The sequence below is a fragment of the Hypanus sabinus genome, chromosome 20, assembly GCF_030144855.1.
Source record: "Hypanus sabinus isolate sHypSab1 chromosome 20, sHypSab1.hap1, whole genome shotgun sequence".
NCBI lineage: Eukaryota > Metazoa > Chordata > Chondrichthyes > Myliobatiformes > Dasyatidae > Hypanus > Hypanus sabinus.
The window spans coordinates 62,044,225-62,063,463 of record NC_082725.1 but is presented as its reverse complement, the minus strand read 5'-3'; the positions used below and the strand labels follow the sequence as shown (position 1 = coordinate 62,063,463).

General features: G+C 40.2%; 1 protein-coding gene across 1 annotated transcript in view; it reads right to left on the bottom strand.

Moving 5' to 3' along the window:
• Positions 1 to 18,466, bottom strand: part of myo10 (myosin X) — a 264,485-nt gene extending 246,019 nt beyond the window's left edge. The window contains exon 1 of the mRNA XM_059945625.1: positions 18,095 to 18,466. Coding sequence (XP_059801608.1) covers positions 18,095 to 18,115 — 21 coding nt within the window. The 5' untranslated portion in view covers positions 18,116 to 18,466. The remainder of the gene's footprint in view (positions 1 to 18,094) is intronic.
• Positions 18,467 to 19,239: the final 773 nt, after the last annotated feature.

The window sequence follows — 19,239 nt, the reverse complement described above, 5'->3', positions numbered from 1 at the left end:
TTTTCCGTTAGCTTCAAATTACACTAATAGAACATTGGCTCATCTATCAAGCTGGATAAAACACAAGTAAGTAGAAATTGTGCTGTAGCTATCCAAAGCCCTTAGTGTTTAAGGGCTTAATACCCACAGCCCAATAGTGTGGAAAATTCTGGACGCTAAACCTTCGGAAAGATAATGTAACCTCAGAGGTAGTGAAATGTGAAATTACCAGAATGATTCTGAGCTCTGACTTTAAGAGCAAGGTCTGTGTTCTTTGAAATTTAGAAAGGTGACTTGATGAAAGTTTTCGAAATACTCAGAAACAGGAAAAAAGAGATGGAATCTTTTAGACTGCTTTTAAACTTATAATTAGCCAGACCTTTCAGGAGTAATGTTGGGAAATGGGCAGAAATAAACTGGTTGAAGTCTGGAACTCTTTTGCAAATGGCAACATATTTGGTCCAAAGTGAATTTAAATCTGAGATTACTAGAAATCTGCATAATCTAATGAAGAGATGTGGGGATGTGGAATTAAGTCATATATCACCCAAGACCTCACTTAGGTAAAACTCTCCACAATTCCAAATAATTTTTTTCATCTCATTAATTCATACTACTTCATTGCACTATATAAACTAAATCACATGAACCATTTACAATCAGTGGCCACTTTACCTTCTGTATGTAATAAAGTGGCTACTAAATTCATGGTCTTCTGTAGCTACAGCCCAGCCACTTCAAGTTTCAATGTGTTATGCATTCAAAGAACACAACATTGTTGTAACACATGGTTATTTGAGTTACTGTCACCTTCCTGTCAGCATGAACCAGTCTGGCCATTCTTCTCCGACTTTTCTCATTAAGAGGACATTTTCACCATCAGAACTGCCGCTCATTGGACTTTTTTTCCTGTGTGTGTGTTTTTTCACACCATTCTCTTTAAACTCTAAGAGATGATATATGTGAAAAGCCCAGGAGATCAGCATTTTCTGAGATACTCAAACCACACCATCTGGCATCAACAATCATTCCATGGTCAAAGTCATTTAGATGACATTTCTTCCCCAATTTGATGTTTGGTCTGAACAACTGAACTTCTCCCTTCTCTTTAGTGCTCTTTTCCCTTGAAAGCAGGAAAAGAAATGAGCTATGAGTAAGCATCAATAAAATGTCTTGAATGGGATTAAGGAGAACATCAGAATCAGGTTTATTATCACCAGTATGTGACGTGAAATTTGTTAGCTTAGCAGCAGCAGTTCAATACAACACATAATCCAGCAGAGAGAGAAAAAAAATAAATTAAATAAAACATGATAATAAACAAGTAAATCAATTATGTATACTGAATAGATTTTTTTTAATGTGCAAAAAACAGAAACACTGTATAAATAAACTGAGGTAGTATCCAAAGATTCAATGTTCATTTAGAAATCGGATAGCAGAGGGGAAGAATCTGTTCCTGAATTGCTGACAGTGCGCCTTCAGGCTTCTGTACCTCCTACCTGTTGGTAACAGTGAGAAAAGGGCATACTGAAAGTACTTAATAAAGGACACTGCCTTTCTGAGAACTGCTTCTTGAAGATGTCCTGAGTACTTTGTAGGCTAGTACCCAAGATGGAGCTGACTAGATTTACAAACCTCTGCAGCTTCTTTCAGTCCTGTGCTGTAGTCCCTCCATACCAGACAGTGATGCAGCCTGTCAGAGTGCACTCAATGGTACAACTATAGAAGTTTTTGAGTGTATTTGTTGACATGCTAACTCTCCTCAAACTTCTATTAAAGTTTAGCTGCTGTCTTGCCTTCTTTATGACTACACTGCTATGTTAAGACCAGGTTAAATCCTCAGAAATCTTGACATCCAGGAACTTGAAACTGCTCACTCTCTCCACTTCTGATCCCGCTATGAGGATTGGTATGTGTTCCTTCGTCTTACCCTTCCTGAAGTCCACAATCAGCTCTTTCATCTTACTGACGTTGAGTGCCAGGTTGTTGCTGTGGCACCACTCCACTAGTTGGCATATCTCACTCCTGTACGCCCTCTCATCACCACCTGAGATTCTACCAACAATGGTTGTATTATCAGCAAATTTGAAGATATTCGAGCTATGCCTAGCCACACAGTCATGTGTACACAGAGAGTAGAGCAGTGGGCTAAGCACACACCCAAGGTGTGCCAGTGTTGACTGTCAGCGAGGAGATGTTATCACTAATCCGCACACACTATAGCCTTCCAGTTAGGAAGTCGAGGATCCAATTGCAGAGGGTAGTACGGAGACCCAGGTTCTGCAACTTCTCAATCAGGATTGTGGGAACGATGGTATTAAATCCTGAGCTATAGTCAATGAACAGCATCCCGACATAGGTGTTTATAATGTCTAGGTGGACTAAAGCTGTGTGAAGTGCCATTGAGATTGTGCCTGCCATTGACCTATTGTGGCGAAAAGCAAATTGCAATGTGTCCAGGTCCTAGCTGATGCAGGAGTTCAGTCTAGTCATAACCAATCTCTCAAAGCATTTCATCACTGTCGATGTGAGTGCTACCAGGCGATAGTTGTTAAGGCAGCCCACATTATTCTTCTTAAGGCACTGCTATAATTGTTGCCTTTTTGAAGCAAGTGGGAACTTCTGCCTGTAGCAGTGAGAGGTTGAAAATGTCCTTGAATATTCACACCAGTTGGTTGGCACAGGTTTTCAGAGTCTTACCAGGTATTCCATTGGGACCTTCTGTCTTGCGAGGGTTCACTCTCTTTAAAGACAGTCTAACATTGGCCTCTGAGACAGAGATCACAGTCATCAGGTGCAACAGGGATCTTCACAGCTGTAGTTGTGTTCTGCCTTTCAAAGCAGGCATAGAAGGCATTGAGTTAATCTGGTAGTGAAGCATCACTGCCATTCACTACTGGGTTTCATTTTGTAGGAAGTAATGTCTTGCAGACCCTGCCAGAGTTGCCATGCATCTGGTATTGCATCCAATCTCATTTGAGATAGTCTCTTCACCCTTGAAATAGCCCTCTGCAGATCATACCTGGTTTTCTGGCACAGACCTGGGTTGCCAGACTTGAATACCACAGATCTAGCCTTCAGCAGACGACGTACCTCTTGGTTCATTCACGGCTTTTGGTTTGGGAATGTACAGTAAGGTTTTGTAGGCACACACTCATCCACACAGGTTTTAATGAAGTCTGTAACAACTGCAACATATCCAGGTTCGAAGATGAATCCCTGAATACAGTCCAATCTGTTGATTCAAAGCAGTCCTGTAAGGTGCTCCTGTGCTTCCCTTGTCCATACCTTCCTGGTCCAGACTGCTGGTGCTGCAGTCTTCAGTATCTGCATATACTCAGGGTGTAGAAGTACAGCCAGGTGATCAGACTTCCTGAAGTGCACGGAATAGCACGGTAGGCATTCTTGATGGTCCAGTGTAGCAATGGTCCAGTGTTTTCTCTAGTATTGCAAGTGATCTGTTGATGGTAATTGTTTAGTGATTTTTTCAGACTGGCCTTGTTAAAATCTCCCAAAACAATGGCGAAGGTGTTAGGGTGCGCTGTTTCATGCATGTTGATCCCATTGCTCAGATCATCTAAAGCCTGCTTGACATTGGCCTGAGGTGGAATGTAAACTGCTACCAAAATTACCCCAGAGAACTCCCGTAGTAGGTAAAAAGGACAACACTTTACTGCTGGATATTCCACGTCTGGTGAGCAGAATTGGGACAGCACTGATGAATTTGTGCACCAAGAACAGTTGATCATGAGGCATATTTCTACACCTCTGCTTTTGAGAGCTCTATAGATCTATCCTGATGGTGTATAGTAAATCCGTTGATCTGAATTGCTGCATCTGGTATGGAAGGGGTTAACTAGAATTCAGTGAAACAAAGGGCACACGTGGTCCTAATGTCCCCCTGATTCAGCACCCTGGCTCTGAGATCATCGATTTTACTCACCAGAGACTGCACGTTCACCAGCAAGATAGTCGGTATAGGGAGTTTAAAACCCTGTTTCCTTAAAAGGTTTTCTCCGTGGGCCCTTCTGACCACAGACTGTGTTGCTTCCGTTGGTTTTAAGCAGTGATAGTTCATTTAAATGCATTAAGACATCTTTGCTGATTGTACTGACCTTGGAAGCAGTTGTACTTTTTAGCTGTAACAGGCTGAAATGGGAGAATTTAATTGTATCCATTGAGAGTACTGCCACTGCTCGAGTCGCACCTAGGAATGTTTACAATGAAAAACTGATGTAGCATTTGCAGAACATGGAGACTGAATGTCAATGTAAAAGGATGCAACATTAATGCACAGAATGAGAGATGTGCGTAATACAAGTTGAGTTAGGGAACTGATATGTTCAGATGCTTGAGTGACATACAGTATGCAAGGGAAGCACCTCTGAGCCACATCTTGGATCAAAGTTTCTTGCAAAAGAACAAAACAAAAAGAGACCACGTGGTCCCTTACAACTGTCCCACCGTTCAGTAAGATCATTACCTCAACACCAGCTGCCTTAAGATTCACAGAATGTATTGATTTGTCTTGATTATACTCAGCAAGTGAGAATTCAAAGCCCTTGTATGGAGAGAATTCCAAAGATTCACATCCTCCTGGGTGTAGAAATGCCTTCTTATCCCAGTTCTGAATGGCTAAATCTTTATTCTGAGACTGAAACCCCTAGTTCTAGACATACTAGCTAGTAATAAGCATTGTCCCCCATATATTGTGTGTCAGGCCTCAAGAACTTTATACCCTAAAAGAGATCATTTCTCATTCTTCCAAACTCAAGATAGTCCAGTCTGTTTAATTTCTCCTATAGGGGAATCTATCCATCCTAGGATTTAATAAGGGGGACCTGCCTTGGTTTCCCTCTATTGCAAGTATATTGTTCCTATAGACCCTTATACCAAGTTAGGAAGCACAAAATCTTGAGCAGATTATTTTCTGAGTCTGTGCACTTATACAAGCACTAATTCAGGTTGAATGTGTGATTATCATAATTAATTAGTCAAAAAAAGAAATTATTTTCTTAATTTTTGGTACATCCCTTTATTTAAACATTATTTATATATCAATGGATCATCTTTTCATTATCTATGACTTGCCTGTTCTTGAGGAATGATCTAAATGTCACATCACTAGGCATCTCATTCTTTGGACTTCGGAGTGTTTATCTAGCTCTCTGGGTATTGCTGTAGAGTTGGTTTAGTTCAGTTTAATTTCATTAAGCATTTATTTGCTGCTGTAGCAATTTCATTTATTACAGTCCCATAAATTATGCCACAATTTCTAAAAAACATGGCACCAAAAATGTTGGTGTAGTGGACAGAGGTTACAAAGGGTTTATGGATAACTGGGTAAGTGGGCAATAGAATGACAAATGGAATTTAGCTCAGACATATGTGAAGTGATGCATGGTGAAAAGTTAAATTCATGAAGGACTTTAACAGTAAATGACAGGAACCTGGCATGCTGTACAGAGAACAGAATTCCCTGAAAATTGCATCACAGGCACACAAGATTGGGTAGGCCAGGTCTGTTTTTCCCTAAAGCACAGGAGGCCAAGAGAGACATAAAGATAAATAAAGTCATGAGATGCATAAATAGCATAGCCAGTGTCTGTTTTCCATGGTAGACATCTCTAAAACTGGAGAGCATAGGTTTAAGGTATGAGAGAGGAGTTTTAAAGAAACAAGAGGCAAAATAGTTGGTATCTGGATTAATGGTGGTGATGGAGGCTGAAACAGTAACATTTGAGGAGAATTTGGGCAGAGCACCTAAGATATGGAATCAATGCATGCAAATGGCATTAGTATAGACAAGCATGCTGGTTAGCATAGAGTTAATGGGTCAAAGGGCCTGTTCCCAAGCTGTACAAATCTATTTCAGTAACACCTACCAGCAGGTAGAAGTATTCTGCAAAGTGATCAACAACACCTTAAAACATAGCCACTATGATGGCATATTTCAAGAATCTCTCTTCAATGCAGCAAAGTGGTAACAAGAACAATTCACAGATATACTATGCAAGCTTCACTGTGAGAAGGTTCACAGGGAAATCTTCTCAAAGGATATGAGTAAGGTCAGCACTGAATTTCTGTTTGTCCTTTATGGAAGTAACAATAAGATGTCTTTCAAGACCACCATAGTACTTGTGCTGAAGAATCCTTCACAGCATCTTGTTTTCTGCCTTTGCCAGGAAATAACTCACAAAAAGGCAATAAAGTTTTAAAATAAAGCATATGGAAGATGAAGTGTTGAAGTAAAACTCAAGGAGAATATTAGACAGTAAAAATCTTAGATGTATGATCTCAATAATTTCCACATTTACAAAAAGGCATACAAGGAAGTTAACCAGGAAGCTGCTATTCTAAAAGTGAATGATTAGATACTAAAAATTGGAAGCATTCAATAAAATTAATATGATTAATTGTTTTGGTTTCATCTACCTCATATTGAGGACATCTTTGCTTCCCTGTCAGGAGGGGAACATTTCACAAAAATCAATTTGACCTAAGCTCATCTCCAAATGGAAATCGATGATGCATCCAAGAAATACCTGACAATGAGTACAGTCGGCCCTCCTTATCGGTGAAGGATTGGTTCTGGGACCCCTCGCGGATACCAAATTTTGCAGATGCTAAGTCCCTTATGCGACCTGTCTCAACGCAGTGGAGCTTAGGACCCAGCAGAACCCCAGACCTTATTTAACCTGTGTCAGTGCGGTGGACTTTAGGACCCAGCGGCAGAGATCTGAATCTGCAGTGTTTCTGTTCACGAAAATAATCACGATAACGACTGAAAATAAAGTGGAAATAATAAAGCGATTGGAAAGAGGTGAAACGCCATTGATCATTGGAAAAGCGTTAGGCTACGTCAGTCGACGATCGAAAGAGAACTTCTGATCCCGATCCACGATAACCCACACACATTCTCCCGTATACTTTAAAATCATCTCTGGATTACTTATAATACCTAAAAGAATGTAAATACTATGTAAAATAGTTGTTATACTGCATTGTTTAGGGAATAATGACAAGGAAAAAAAGCCTGTACATTCTCAAACTAGTAGTGCTGGAAGAGCACTTCCAGGTTTTCGCGATTCACAGTTGGTTGAATTCGTGCATGCAGAATTCACGGATAGGGAGGGTCGACTGTACACACAAAGGGCTTTACCAGTTCAACAGGCTGGTGTATGCTTCACATGCTTCCCCTTGTGCTTGAAGGTCACTATACAGCCCCTTTTACTGAACATCCTCTCACTTTTATAGGCTGGCACTTTTAACTTCACTGGGTACATCTTGCTCTTTACTTGAGAATCTTGTCAAAGACAGTTGTAACTAAATATCTCTGCTAATGAAGGGCAAACTCTTTTCAATTGAAACTGCAAATATAAAGTTTATACCTTAAGACCCTTCTAATTACAGATAAAAGCTTTAAGAAGTTGGCAAGAATTAATTACTTGCTGACCATTTGCAAATTACTTTCTAAGTCACCTAAATGGAATTCATGCTGTCCCCTTCTCGCCAAATCAAGAACCCAGAAGAACCCACTAATTCCTGGCAAGAGTAGCTTTATCACAAGGATTCCAACTGTTCATTATAGCACGTGACCGGAACTTTTTTCAGGGCAATTAGGGTGGGGCAATAGAGGTTCAGGTAAGGAATAAAATGAACTTGCAGTTCATATTTTACACTATTTAAAAGTGAAAGGAAAAGCCAAGTAAATTGTGCTAACAGCTACGTTAGAAATACTTTGTTGTAATCATACCAAATGACAAATACCAAAAGGCAAGTAGATTTATGATTGTGTAACTTAGAAAATAAAGCTAAAGTACTCAGTGGCCTCAATTTTGTGCTTTGTGTTGAACTTTTGCCGTTGTTCTGACCTTGGGTCTTGTGTGGTCTCCCCATCTTCCATTTTTATTTTTCCTCTTCAACTTTGGAGAGGATTGTGGAGATATTTTTGATTTCTTTAACTGAAAGTTGATGAGAGAGATTTTGAACCACAGCTGCATGATGTGAAAGCAAGGAAGGCAACTTCTTCATCATGAAGACTCTTCAGCACTGGCATCCTGACTGTACTGCTGGTGGAGTTGGTACAGATGTCTATGGAAAGTGGAGTTCTTGTGCTTCTCTTGCATAACCTCTCTGGATCTGTCATGTTTCAAGTAACCTCAGTTAAGCATCTGAGCTGCTTTGTGATCACCTTTGGTCTGTGAAGCCACTACAAAAACTCTTTCGCCAGGTTGAGCTTTTCACAGACTCAGACCCAAGACTGGCTGTTCTCTCTTTTCTACAATCAGTAGCCATGCCTTCACATCCTTCCCCTTGTGCTTGAAGGTCACTATACAGCCCCTTTTACTGGAACGTCCTCTAAGGTATAGGCAGGCACTTTTAACTTAACTGTGTACAGCTTTGTAGCACCTTGTAAAATGATTCTTCTTTCCACAGGGGTTATTTCACAGAGCAAAAATAACAGTACATGCAGTGAAAACAGGGGCAGAGCACAAGGCATTTCACAAAGCATCCGCAAACTAAAGAAGCTCAACCAATAAAGGTGGAGGTAGGAACATCCCAAAGGTGTGACCTTCTTATGCAAAATTCTGAACGTGTGGTGTAGAAAGGCAGTTGAAAATTTAGTCAAGAATAAAAGAAAAGCTTATGAAAGGTTAAAAAAAAACTAGGCAATGAGGCTTACAGGAAAAAGCTTAAGAATGAATTTAGGAGAGCCCGAAGACTCCGTGAGGCGGCCTTGGCAAGTAGAATTGAGGAAAGCCCCAAGGCATTCTACAAGAGGATGAGACGTGACAGAACAGGACCTATCAAGTGTGACAGTGGGAAAAGTATGTATGGAACCGGAGGAGATAGCAGAGGTACTTAATGAATACGTTGCTTCAGTATTCACTACAGAAAAGGATCTTGACAATTGCAGAGATGATTTACAGCGGATTGAAAAGATTGGGCAAATAGACATTAAGAAAGAGGATGTGCTGGAGCTTTTGGAAAGCATTGTTGTAAAGTCTCCAGGCTACTGTGGGAGGTGAGGGAGGAGATTGCTGAGCCTCTGGCAATGATCTTTGCAGCATCAATGGGCACAGGAGAGGTTCCAGAGGATTGGAGGGTTGCAGATGTTGTTCCCTTATTGAAGAAAGGGAGTAGAGATAGCCAAGGAAATTATAGACCAGTGAGTCTTACTTAAGTGGTTGGTAAGTTGATGGAAAATATCATGAGAGACAGGATTTATGAACATTTGGAAAGGCATAATATGATTAGGAATAGTCAGCATGGCTTTGTCAAGCACAGGTTGTGCCTTACGAGCCTGACTGAAATTTTTTTTGAGAATGTGACTAAACACATTGATGAAGGAAGAGCAGTAGATATAGTGTATATGGATTTCAGCAAGGCATTTGATAAGGTACCCCATGCAAGGCTTATTGAGAAAGTAAGGAGGCATGGGATCTAAGGGGACCTTGCTTTGTGGATCCAGTACAGGCTTGTCCACAGAAGGCAAAGAGTGGTTGTAGACAGGTCATATTCTGCATGGAGCTAGTGACAGTGGTGAGCCTCAGGGATCTGTTCTAGAAACCGTTCTCTTTATGATTTTTTATAAATGACCTGGATGAGGAAGTGGAGAGATGGGTTAGTAAATTTGCTGATGACACAAAGGTTGAGAGGTGCTGTGGATAGTGTGGAGGGTTGTCAGAGGTTACAGTGGGGCATTGATAGGATGCAAAAGTGGGCTGAGAAGTGGCAGATGGAGTTCAATTCAGTTAAGTGTGAGGTGGTTCATTTTGGTAGGTCAAATATGATGGCCGAATATAGTATTAATGGTACGACTCTGGGCAGTGTGCAGGATCAGAGGAATCTTGGGGTCCGAGTCCATAGGACACTCAAAGTTGCTGCGAAGGTTGACTCTGTGGTTAAGAAAGCATACGGTGCATTGGCCTTCATCAATCGTAAGATTGAATTCAAGAGCCGGGAGGTAACATTACAGCTATATAGGACCCTGGTCAGACCCCACTTGGAGTACTGTGCTCAGTTCTGGTCACCTCACTACAGGAAGGATGTGGAAGCCACAGAAAGGGTGCAGAGGAGATTTACAAGGATGTTGCCTGGATTGGGGAGCATGCATTATGAGAAAAGGTTGAGTGAACTCGGCCTTTTCTCCTTGGAGCAATGGAGGATGAGAGGTGACCTGATAGAGGAGTACTGTACAATATGATGAGAGGCATTGATCATGTGGATAGTCAGAGGTGTTTTCCCCAGGGCTGAAATGGCTAACACGAGAGGGCACAGTTTTAAGGAGCTTAGAAGCAGGTACAGAGGAGATGTTGGGGGCAGTTTTTTTTAAATGCAGAGATGATGTGCATGGAATGAGCTGCCAGCAATGGTGGTGGAGGCCTATATAATAGAGTCTTTTAAGAGACTCCTGGACAGGTACATGGATCTCAGTAAAACAGAGGGCTATGAATAATTTCTAAACTAAGTACATGTTCTGGACAGCATTCTGGGCCGAAGGGCCTGTATTGTGCTGTAGGTTTTCTATGTTTCTATGTTGCAAATTTCCTCTGTCCTACCAGCTCTGTTCATGGCTAAGTATGTATTGAATTGTTGTTTGTAGCTTTTCCAACTATCAGCTGGATTGCCAGTAAACTGCATTGCTGAAGGAGGACTTGGGTCTCTCACCTCAAATTCTTAGTGAATTGAGACAGTGTGCTCTCTTGCCAGCAGTTTCTCTCTGTCAGAACCTAGTGTCTCTTTCTTAGTACTCACGGTATTTAGTTATGCTTGGTATTTAGAACTCACACCAACTTCTGACACCATGTTATGTTTGTTCTTGATAAAAGACAAACTTGGCATACATTTTCAAACACTAGCACATTTATTAACAACCACTGTTCCTAGTTCCACTCTTTAGCACATGCTCCCAGTTCAGCAACATCACCTCTGGTTCTCACACTGCACACTGGGAATTGAAGTTTTTATTTTGTACACACTGTTGCATCTCAAAACACAAAAAATCCTCAGAATATAACTAAAGGCCAAAGGAACAAATTTTAAAATGTTATACATTTAAGATAAGATGAAAATTTAGAATATTTAGGAATATCAGCAGCAGAATTGGGAGCAATGGGCTGAAGGAATTGACTGGAGCTCAAACACACCATATGCTTGTTACCACAACAGCAAACTAGGGAAGGCTGACCCCCTTGAGATGGATAAAAAGCATGATTAACTGGTAGCTGCAACTTGCCTTAAGTGACAGAAAATATTGAAATAGCGTTGATTAGTGCCGACTGATACTTTGCCTTTCAATCAGTGGCTCAAATTACACTGAGCATACCCAGTGGCTCCTATGCAAACTCTCAACACTCAAAGTATTCAAATATGTGCAAACAATACAGAAAACCCCAATCCCTACAGCAATCAAGTTTTAACTAAATTCCTTATTTACATGGAGAAGTGCTGCTCAAAGCAAGAGAATTCCTTACCCAAGGTTTCTACCAGTCTACTGATTCTGCCTAGTTAATCTGGAGGCAGCTGTGGATGAGCAGAATATTACTGACATCAACCTGCGGATTTCCATTTGTAATCGTACATATGTGTACTCCAAACACCGTTGCCAGTTTCATGATAAAATGGTGGCCAACAATGACTGTGTCACTGCCATAGCAACCATAAAATACAGGCTAATGGGAGGGGAATCCTGTAAACCTGTTGCTCTCTATCTTGGCCTGACAAAGCCGTGCCCAATTCCCCTGCAATAAAACCTTTCTGTTTTACTTATATACACCCACACTGCAGAGCAGAGGACAATGAAAATCATTGTTTTCATCAACATTTTGTTGATTGAAGCTTCCGTCTGTTGGGTCTTTCGCATACTTTTGCACCAGGCAATCTTCGCTTTATGGGATGCTGGACCATTTGTCTACATAATTTACAATACTGACAAGTCAGCTTTAAGGTAAATAATTCAAATGCTGATATCTTTATGAAAGGATATGAATATGCAAAGAATACCTCTAATTAATTGCACAAGTTTTGCAAGCAGCAAACAACAGACGGCTGGTTAATATGTATGCAGATCATCAGCAGACATGTGTAATCACCCTTTCATCTGCTACCTTCAAGGGAATATGAACTAGGTTTTATGTATCCTATTCTCACTAGTTAACTTTCCAAGCCATTAACTATTATTTTGGTAAGTTAGAGCTATACTCTTCACACCCAGTACTTCCTAGGTGCAATCCTCACTTGTGCAGTCAGTACACTGGATGGGGTCGGACCCAAGCTCTTGATCTAAACACAAATTCCTCTATTTTATGCTCCATCTACACCTTGATAAAAGCCAGCATTCAAATTGATTACTTGCAATGTGTATTCCATCTTAAGATTTGGAACTCCAAGATAGTGCATTACATTGACTCTTTGCAAAATGTCCCCAGAAGATATTCTCATTACAGTTATTATAATCGTTCTACTCTTAGATCTCAATTATAAAACTGTCAGAATTACCTGTACTGTACTTCTGTAGCTGTAACATTATATTCTTCAGTCTGTTTTCTTTTTACTACTTTTTAAATCACTGTATCGTACCGGTTAGCTCAACTCTTTACAATATCAGCAACCCGGTTCAATTCCCACCTCTGCCTGAAAGGAGCTTGTACATTCTCTCCATGACTGCTTGGGTTTCCTCTGGGTGCTCCAGTTTCCTCTCACAGTTCAAAGACGTACCGGTTAGTAGATTAATTGGTCACCGTAAATTGTCCTGTGATTAGGCTAGGCTTAAATCAGGGGAATGCTGCACAGCGAAGCTCGAACAGCCAGAAGGGCCTATTCCACAGTGAATCTCAAATAAATAAATACTTTGTTGTGCGACACAAGTACAACTTATCTGGATGACATTAAAGTAAAAGCTTTTCACTGCACCTCTGTACAGGGGACAGGAATAAACCGATACAGTTTGCAGTGAAACATGGAAAACAATATACAAGTGCTGACAATCACCTGCATAATTTCATGGCTGTCATGTACAAGCACACAGACTTGCATGTGGTACTGTGTTACACACATCCTTACAATGGTCATGTGACCCATGGAGTCTATACCTATGCTCAGGACATTTCTTCTTGTTTCCCTGTAAACTAGCCTTTTTCCACATGTTCAATAACACCTACTGATCCTTCTCAAATTCTTCAACAGTGGAAAAGTAAGTCTAATGGAGATAGCACTGGAGCTATGAGACAGCTGCACCACCTGCTGCATCTCTGAGATGACTTGATTCATTGACTTTGCAGCAATTTCTCATTATTTACAGTGAGGAATCAACTCTAACAGCAGTACCAGTTTCTTTCAAGTCAAGTCACGTTTATTGTCATTTCGACCATAACTGCTGGTACAGTGCAATCTCCCCTCTACCTTTTCAGTCCAGTTGAAGAATCTCTATCTGAAATGTCAAATGTCACACCTATACCCGAATCTCACCTGAAATGTCACGTTTGACATTTTTGCTCTAGATTCCAGTATCTGCAGGCTCTTCACCTCCCATTCTTCACTTTGAACAAAACTTCATTAAAATACAACAAATGGTCTCAGCCTACAACATTGACCTTATTCATTACCATAGATGCTGTCTGACCTGCTGAGTTCCTTCGACATTTTGTTCACGTTGCTTTGGATTTCTAGTATCTACAGAACTTCTTGTGTTTAAAATGAGATTTTGCTTTAAATAGATTATGAATAGTTTAAAATAATTGAAATGTATCTTGCTGTTCTGAAACGTGGGCAAAACTTTTCCAGCACAGTTGCACAACAACCACTGTTTTGTACACCTCTGTAACATTACTAGTCAGCCCCCTACATTTCAAAGAATAAGGTCCTAAACCGGCAACCTCACTCAATAACTCGGGACCAAAAGTTCTGCCAAAATTCTCAAATCTTTTCCATAGTCTTTCCAGTTTCATGAAGTATAAATTGCTTTGCAATAATAGACAATTACAGCCAATTGAGAGCAAATTCTATAGTAGGTGCAATCCAAATATCAAATCTGTTTTAGGCATTAGGTCAAGTCACACTTTAAAAAGAACAGTTTGCCAAAATAATTCTGGAGATAAATGTGAGGGACCTGGGAATTAATGCAAAACTGGACAAATTTAGGAAAATTTGATAATAAGAATGCATGTCCATGGCCCCCTCTTCTGCCATGATGAAACCACTCTCAAACTGAAGCAACACCTTATATACCATCTAGGTAGTCTCCAACCTGATGGCATGAACATGGATTTCTCCAATTTCCAATAATTTTCCTCCTTCCATCTTTCATTTCCCTACTTTGCCCCACTTTACCTCTTCTTATTTGCCTACCAACTCCCCAACGCCCCTCATCCTTCACTTTCTCCCAAGATTCATTCTCTTCTATCAGGTTCCTCTCTTTCAACCCTGTACCTTTTCCACCTATCACCTCCCAGCTTCTTACTTCATCCTCCCCCCACCCACCAGCCTAGCTTCATTTGTGACCTACTTGTTTGTCCTCCTTCCCCTATCCTGGCTTCTTCCCCTTTCTTCCCCTTTCCAGTCATGGTGAAGGGTCTCAGCCTGAAACATTGACTGTTTATTCATTTTAATAGATGCTGCCTGACCTGCTGAGTTCCTCCAGCATTTTGTGTGTGTTGTTCGGTAATAAGAATGCAATTTTATTCTAAATCTGTAATGGTGTGTCGAAATTCTGGATGTTCAGTTTTATCTGAAGTATTGCAGCTATCAAAACAAATCAATGGGAGCTCATTGAAGGGAACATCAGGTTTTAGCCTGGCATCCACTGGATCAATCTGATTTCAATGTCAGTTCATTTGTGTTAACTACCAAACCAAGCAATCAATGATGGGAATTTCTGTCACCATTATTTCAGTGGTGGGGTGGGGAAGTGGTCACAAAAATAGGAAGTAGAGGGCATTATCCAGATTTTTTTAAAACAACAGCACAGCACAGCAACAGGCCCTTCAGCCCACAATGTCTGCACCAAACAATGCCAAGTTAAACTAAATTGTATAGGATCTGTCCTGAGCAATACACATTGATGCAATTACAAAGAAGGCATACCAAAGGCTCTACTTCATTAGGAGTTTGAAGAGATTTGGTATGCCACCAAAAACTCGTGCAAAGTTCTACACATGTATGGGGCAGAATATTCTGACTGCTTTCATCATGGCCTAGTATGAAACCTCCATGACACAGATATTGCAGAGGGTTGTAGATTCCCTGCCATCAAGCACATCTTCAAGAGGCAGCACTTCATGCATCGCCAGGGTGTCACCCTCACAATCTGGAACATGGCCTCTGTGTGTTACCACCATTGGAAGCCAATGATTCAGATCAACAAAAATTAGAAACAGCTTCTTCAACTCCACCTTCACAGTTCTGAACGGTTCAGAAATATTACCTGTCTCTTGCACCAACTTGTTTTGGAATTTTTACATCTTGCACTATACTGCTGCTGCAAGACAACAAATTTCATTGAGATTATGTGGGCAGTGGGCAAATCAGCCCTCTTGTGCTTTTTGATCTCGTCACTTGAGATTCAGTTTCACGCAACCCTGCCACTTTGATCTGTCCAACACCTTCATTGACCAGGTCCAACACTTGCCTTTGTTGAATCTTGCCCCTCCTGACATAGGACTTCGGGTTTGTGGGGGTTTAGCAAGGGATAATCAGGGTGTTCTTAGGGCTTGTGGGGCTGAAGCCAGGGTTAATCGGGAAGTGACTAAGGTTTGTGGGGGTGTGTGCCCCTTTTGGACTTTAGGATTAGGTTTGAGTGTTGGGCTGGTGGATGTATATGTTTGGCTGGGAGAGGTTAGGCTGCAGAGTTCTGAGTGGTGATGTATGAGGTCCTATGGCGGATAGGCTCATGTGGTGAAGCCAGGTTAATTATGACATTTGTCAGTGATAATGAAGCTGACTCAATTCATATTCCTACCCTGCATATTCATGCTTCTAACATTCTTTTAAACACCATTAGTTTGTCTACCTCCACCACTTCCTCTGGCAGCCTGTTCCAGGTACTTATCATTCTGTGTGGAAAAAAAACTTGCCCAGTAATCTTCTTTAAACATTCCCTATTTCACCCCAAATGCATACATTTAGTATTTGACATTTCTAGCCTGGAAGAAAAATTCTGACTTTCTGCCTTATCTATGCCTCAATTTTATAAACTTCTATGAGATCTTTCCTCAGCTTTTGAGACTCAAGAAAAACCCAAATTTGTCCAGCTTCTCCTCATACTCTCTAATCTAGGCAGCATCCTTGTAAACCTGGTTTCCAACGTCTTCTCATCCTTCCTGTAATGGGGCAACCAGAATGACACAGAATACAAAATCACACTCTCATTACAAGACTCTCAATACAGGGCTGCATTGAATTTCCAGCAATCTAACCTTTAACTCTGCAGAATTACAACATACTGTGGATGAGTCAGCCACTAAACACTAGATATGAATATGTACCTTGAAATGGAAATCATTCACTGGCAATGTGAGGAATAAACATGGGAATATTCGTGCAAATCCTACTTAAAACGGGCAATGTAGCCATATATCCTAATTATTTTTGAATTTAGAGTGTTATATTTGTTAAATCTTTCATTAGCCTCAAGCTTAAAAACTAAATTACTCAATCATAATTCACTTTTAATTCAATAACCAATGTGATTAACATTTCACATAATGCTTAGACAAATCAAATATTACTTTCAGCATAATTATCCTCTAAATTGAATGCGCAGGCAAGAGCTTGAAGCGAATGTTTGCGAAGTCTGAATCGAACAAGGCATTTGTATTACGTTAGATCAAAGTCCACAGTTGAAAGAAAACCTGCCCTTTTGTTTAACAATGGATTGCATGAACAAGATCAATGTAAACACTAGTGTTCTGAAATACTTTTGTTCGTTCAATTATTCAAAGATATTAACTTCTCTTCCAATTTCCATCTTTACCTCCGTCCCCGAAACGTGGCCACTTCCTTAAAACTAGCATAATAAATTTAACACAGGCAAAACACTTACGCTGATCTAGCAACTGAAACACTGCGTCCATCATGATCTTAATAACACACAGGAGCGGGAGACTGATTAATGAGCTTACAGACAGGAAACAAAAGCTTGCCAGTTTTGGTACAACATGTTTCAGTCTGGCCCGGGTCAGCACCATTCCACAACTCCGTTTTCAGATGCTTTCTGCGAAAGACCACCATCAAATGATAACAAGCTTTCCTTATTGATAGAGGACCACTTTCAGGAAACAAAGTTATTCCTTGGCATATACCTGAACAGAATTAATTAATTCTTTTGACTAACAGGGTCAATCAAGGCTGATTCCATTGTCGATTCCTTTGTTTTAAGCACTAAACAAAGCAATCAAAGAGCAACTTTAATCATTTAGATTTATACTGATAAACGCATACACAAACTTCTATTAGTAATTAGTAATTCCGGTCATTGTAAATATGGTACGCATTTAAACTTTCAAAACAAATCACTCTTGTATGATGAGAACTACTCGAAGACAAGACACCTTTTGTTTTTTTTAAACAATTACATACAAGGAGAGGATTTCCTTGAAATTACAAGCAGTTGTGATAACTAAAGTTGAAAACATAATTTGATTATAAACTAAAGCTACACAACCAGATAAATCTAATAGTTACCTGGAATCGGTCATACAACCAATGTGCTTTTCCATTTCAAGAAACACACACCCTAAAAATCTGTACGTTCAGTTTGTGGTATAAACTCGCTCCCAAATCGTCAACTAAATAATGCAAACCAGATTACAGTAAAATATGCTGGAATGGTGTACGTTCGTCTGAATATCTATATTACCTAACATAATCGACTGAAAACTGCTCCCTTTGCAGGAAGCTTGTAGCTTTTTGAAAGGAAATAGACCGGTCAGAGAGAGTTACCATTGAAATAGAAGTAATTTGAAAAATAAACCTGTCTTAATATAGCAGAGTCCATGGCTAATTGTTACATTTCCCTCTCCTTTCACGCCACAAGCTGAAAGATAGTTAAACTGGTCAGATAATCATTTTAAATTAAAACATAAAAATACAGTTCGCGAAGTGAACTTACCTCAGTGAAAAAGTTGTCCATTGTTTAATTTTAAACCAGACTTTTAAGAGTTTATTTTCTACAAAACCATGGATTACTGACGTAAACTACAAACGAAGGTAGTATTCCACTTCTCAGGTTTCAAAGTTACTCCTCGTTACTACCAGTTTTGAGATGAACACACATTCACACTGTGTCCTTTGTTCCGGAATTTCCTTAAATCGGGGGGACTATGAAACAGGCACTCATTCATGGCAGTTTTCTTAATGTACAGTTTTCTTCAGATTATGAGAAAGGAAAAACTCCTTCACAATTAAAAGGAACTTCACTTCTGTTAGGACATTGTACTATTCTTGCACATTTTCTAGGCACAGAAACTTCTCTGAACTAACCCAACGGAGTAACACTCCCTTGTGACTAATATAGCTCCACCCAGTTCCTGCAGCCCAGCCCCCACAAATGAACCTTATAAGGGAATTGGTTCCTTGTTACTTCAAGGTTTAAATGTAAACCATACTTGCGTGCCCTCAGAAGGACCATGTTTAAAGTTCAGGATTTTATCACCTCCTGCAAATTTTGGTGTATCGGGCACGAGTTGTTGAATGTCGTAGTAATCAGTTTAAAATATTGAACAACTTAACTTTTATTTACGCGCGTTGTTACTGCTTACTCAAAATCATCCTGGATTAGATTTACAGAAAAAAATAACTTAAATATTAACGCAAATATCAGTAATATTTTTTCATGTATTTCAACATAAAATGCATAGATCAGAATGCTCTTTATCACCCACAGCTCAGCATTCAATACCGCCATCCCTCAAAACCAATCAATAAGACCTTAGCTTCAATATCTCCTTGTGCAATTTGATCCTCGATCTCCTCAGTGGCAGACCCAGTCAGTTCGGATTAGCAACATCTCCTTTAGCAAAGGTGGTAATAAATCAGCCTAGAGGAGAGAGATTGAAGATCTGACTGAGTAGTACCACAACAACAGTGGCACTTAACGTAAGTAAGACCAAGGAGCTGATCATTGACCTCAGGATGAAAGCAGAGGTCCATTAGTCAGTCCTTATTGGAAGATCAGACGTGAAGAGGGTTAACAACTTTAATTTCCTCAGTGTTATATTCGGAGGACTTGTCTTGGGCCCAGCTTGTAAGTGCAAT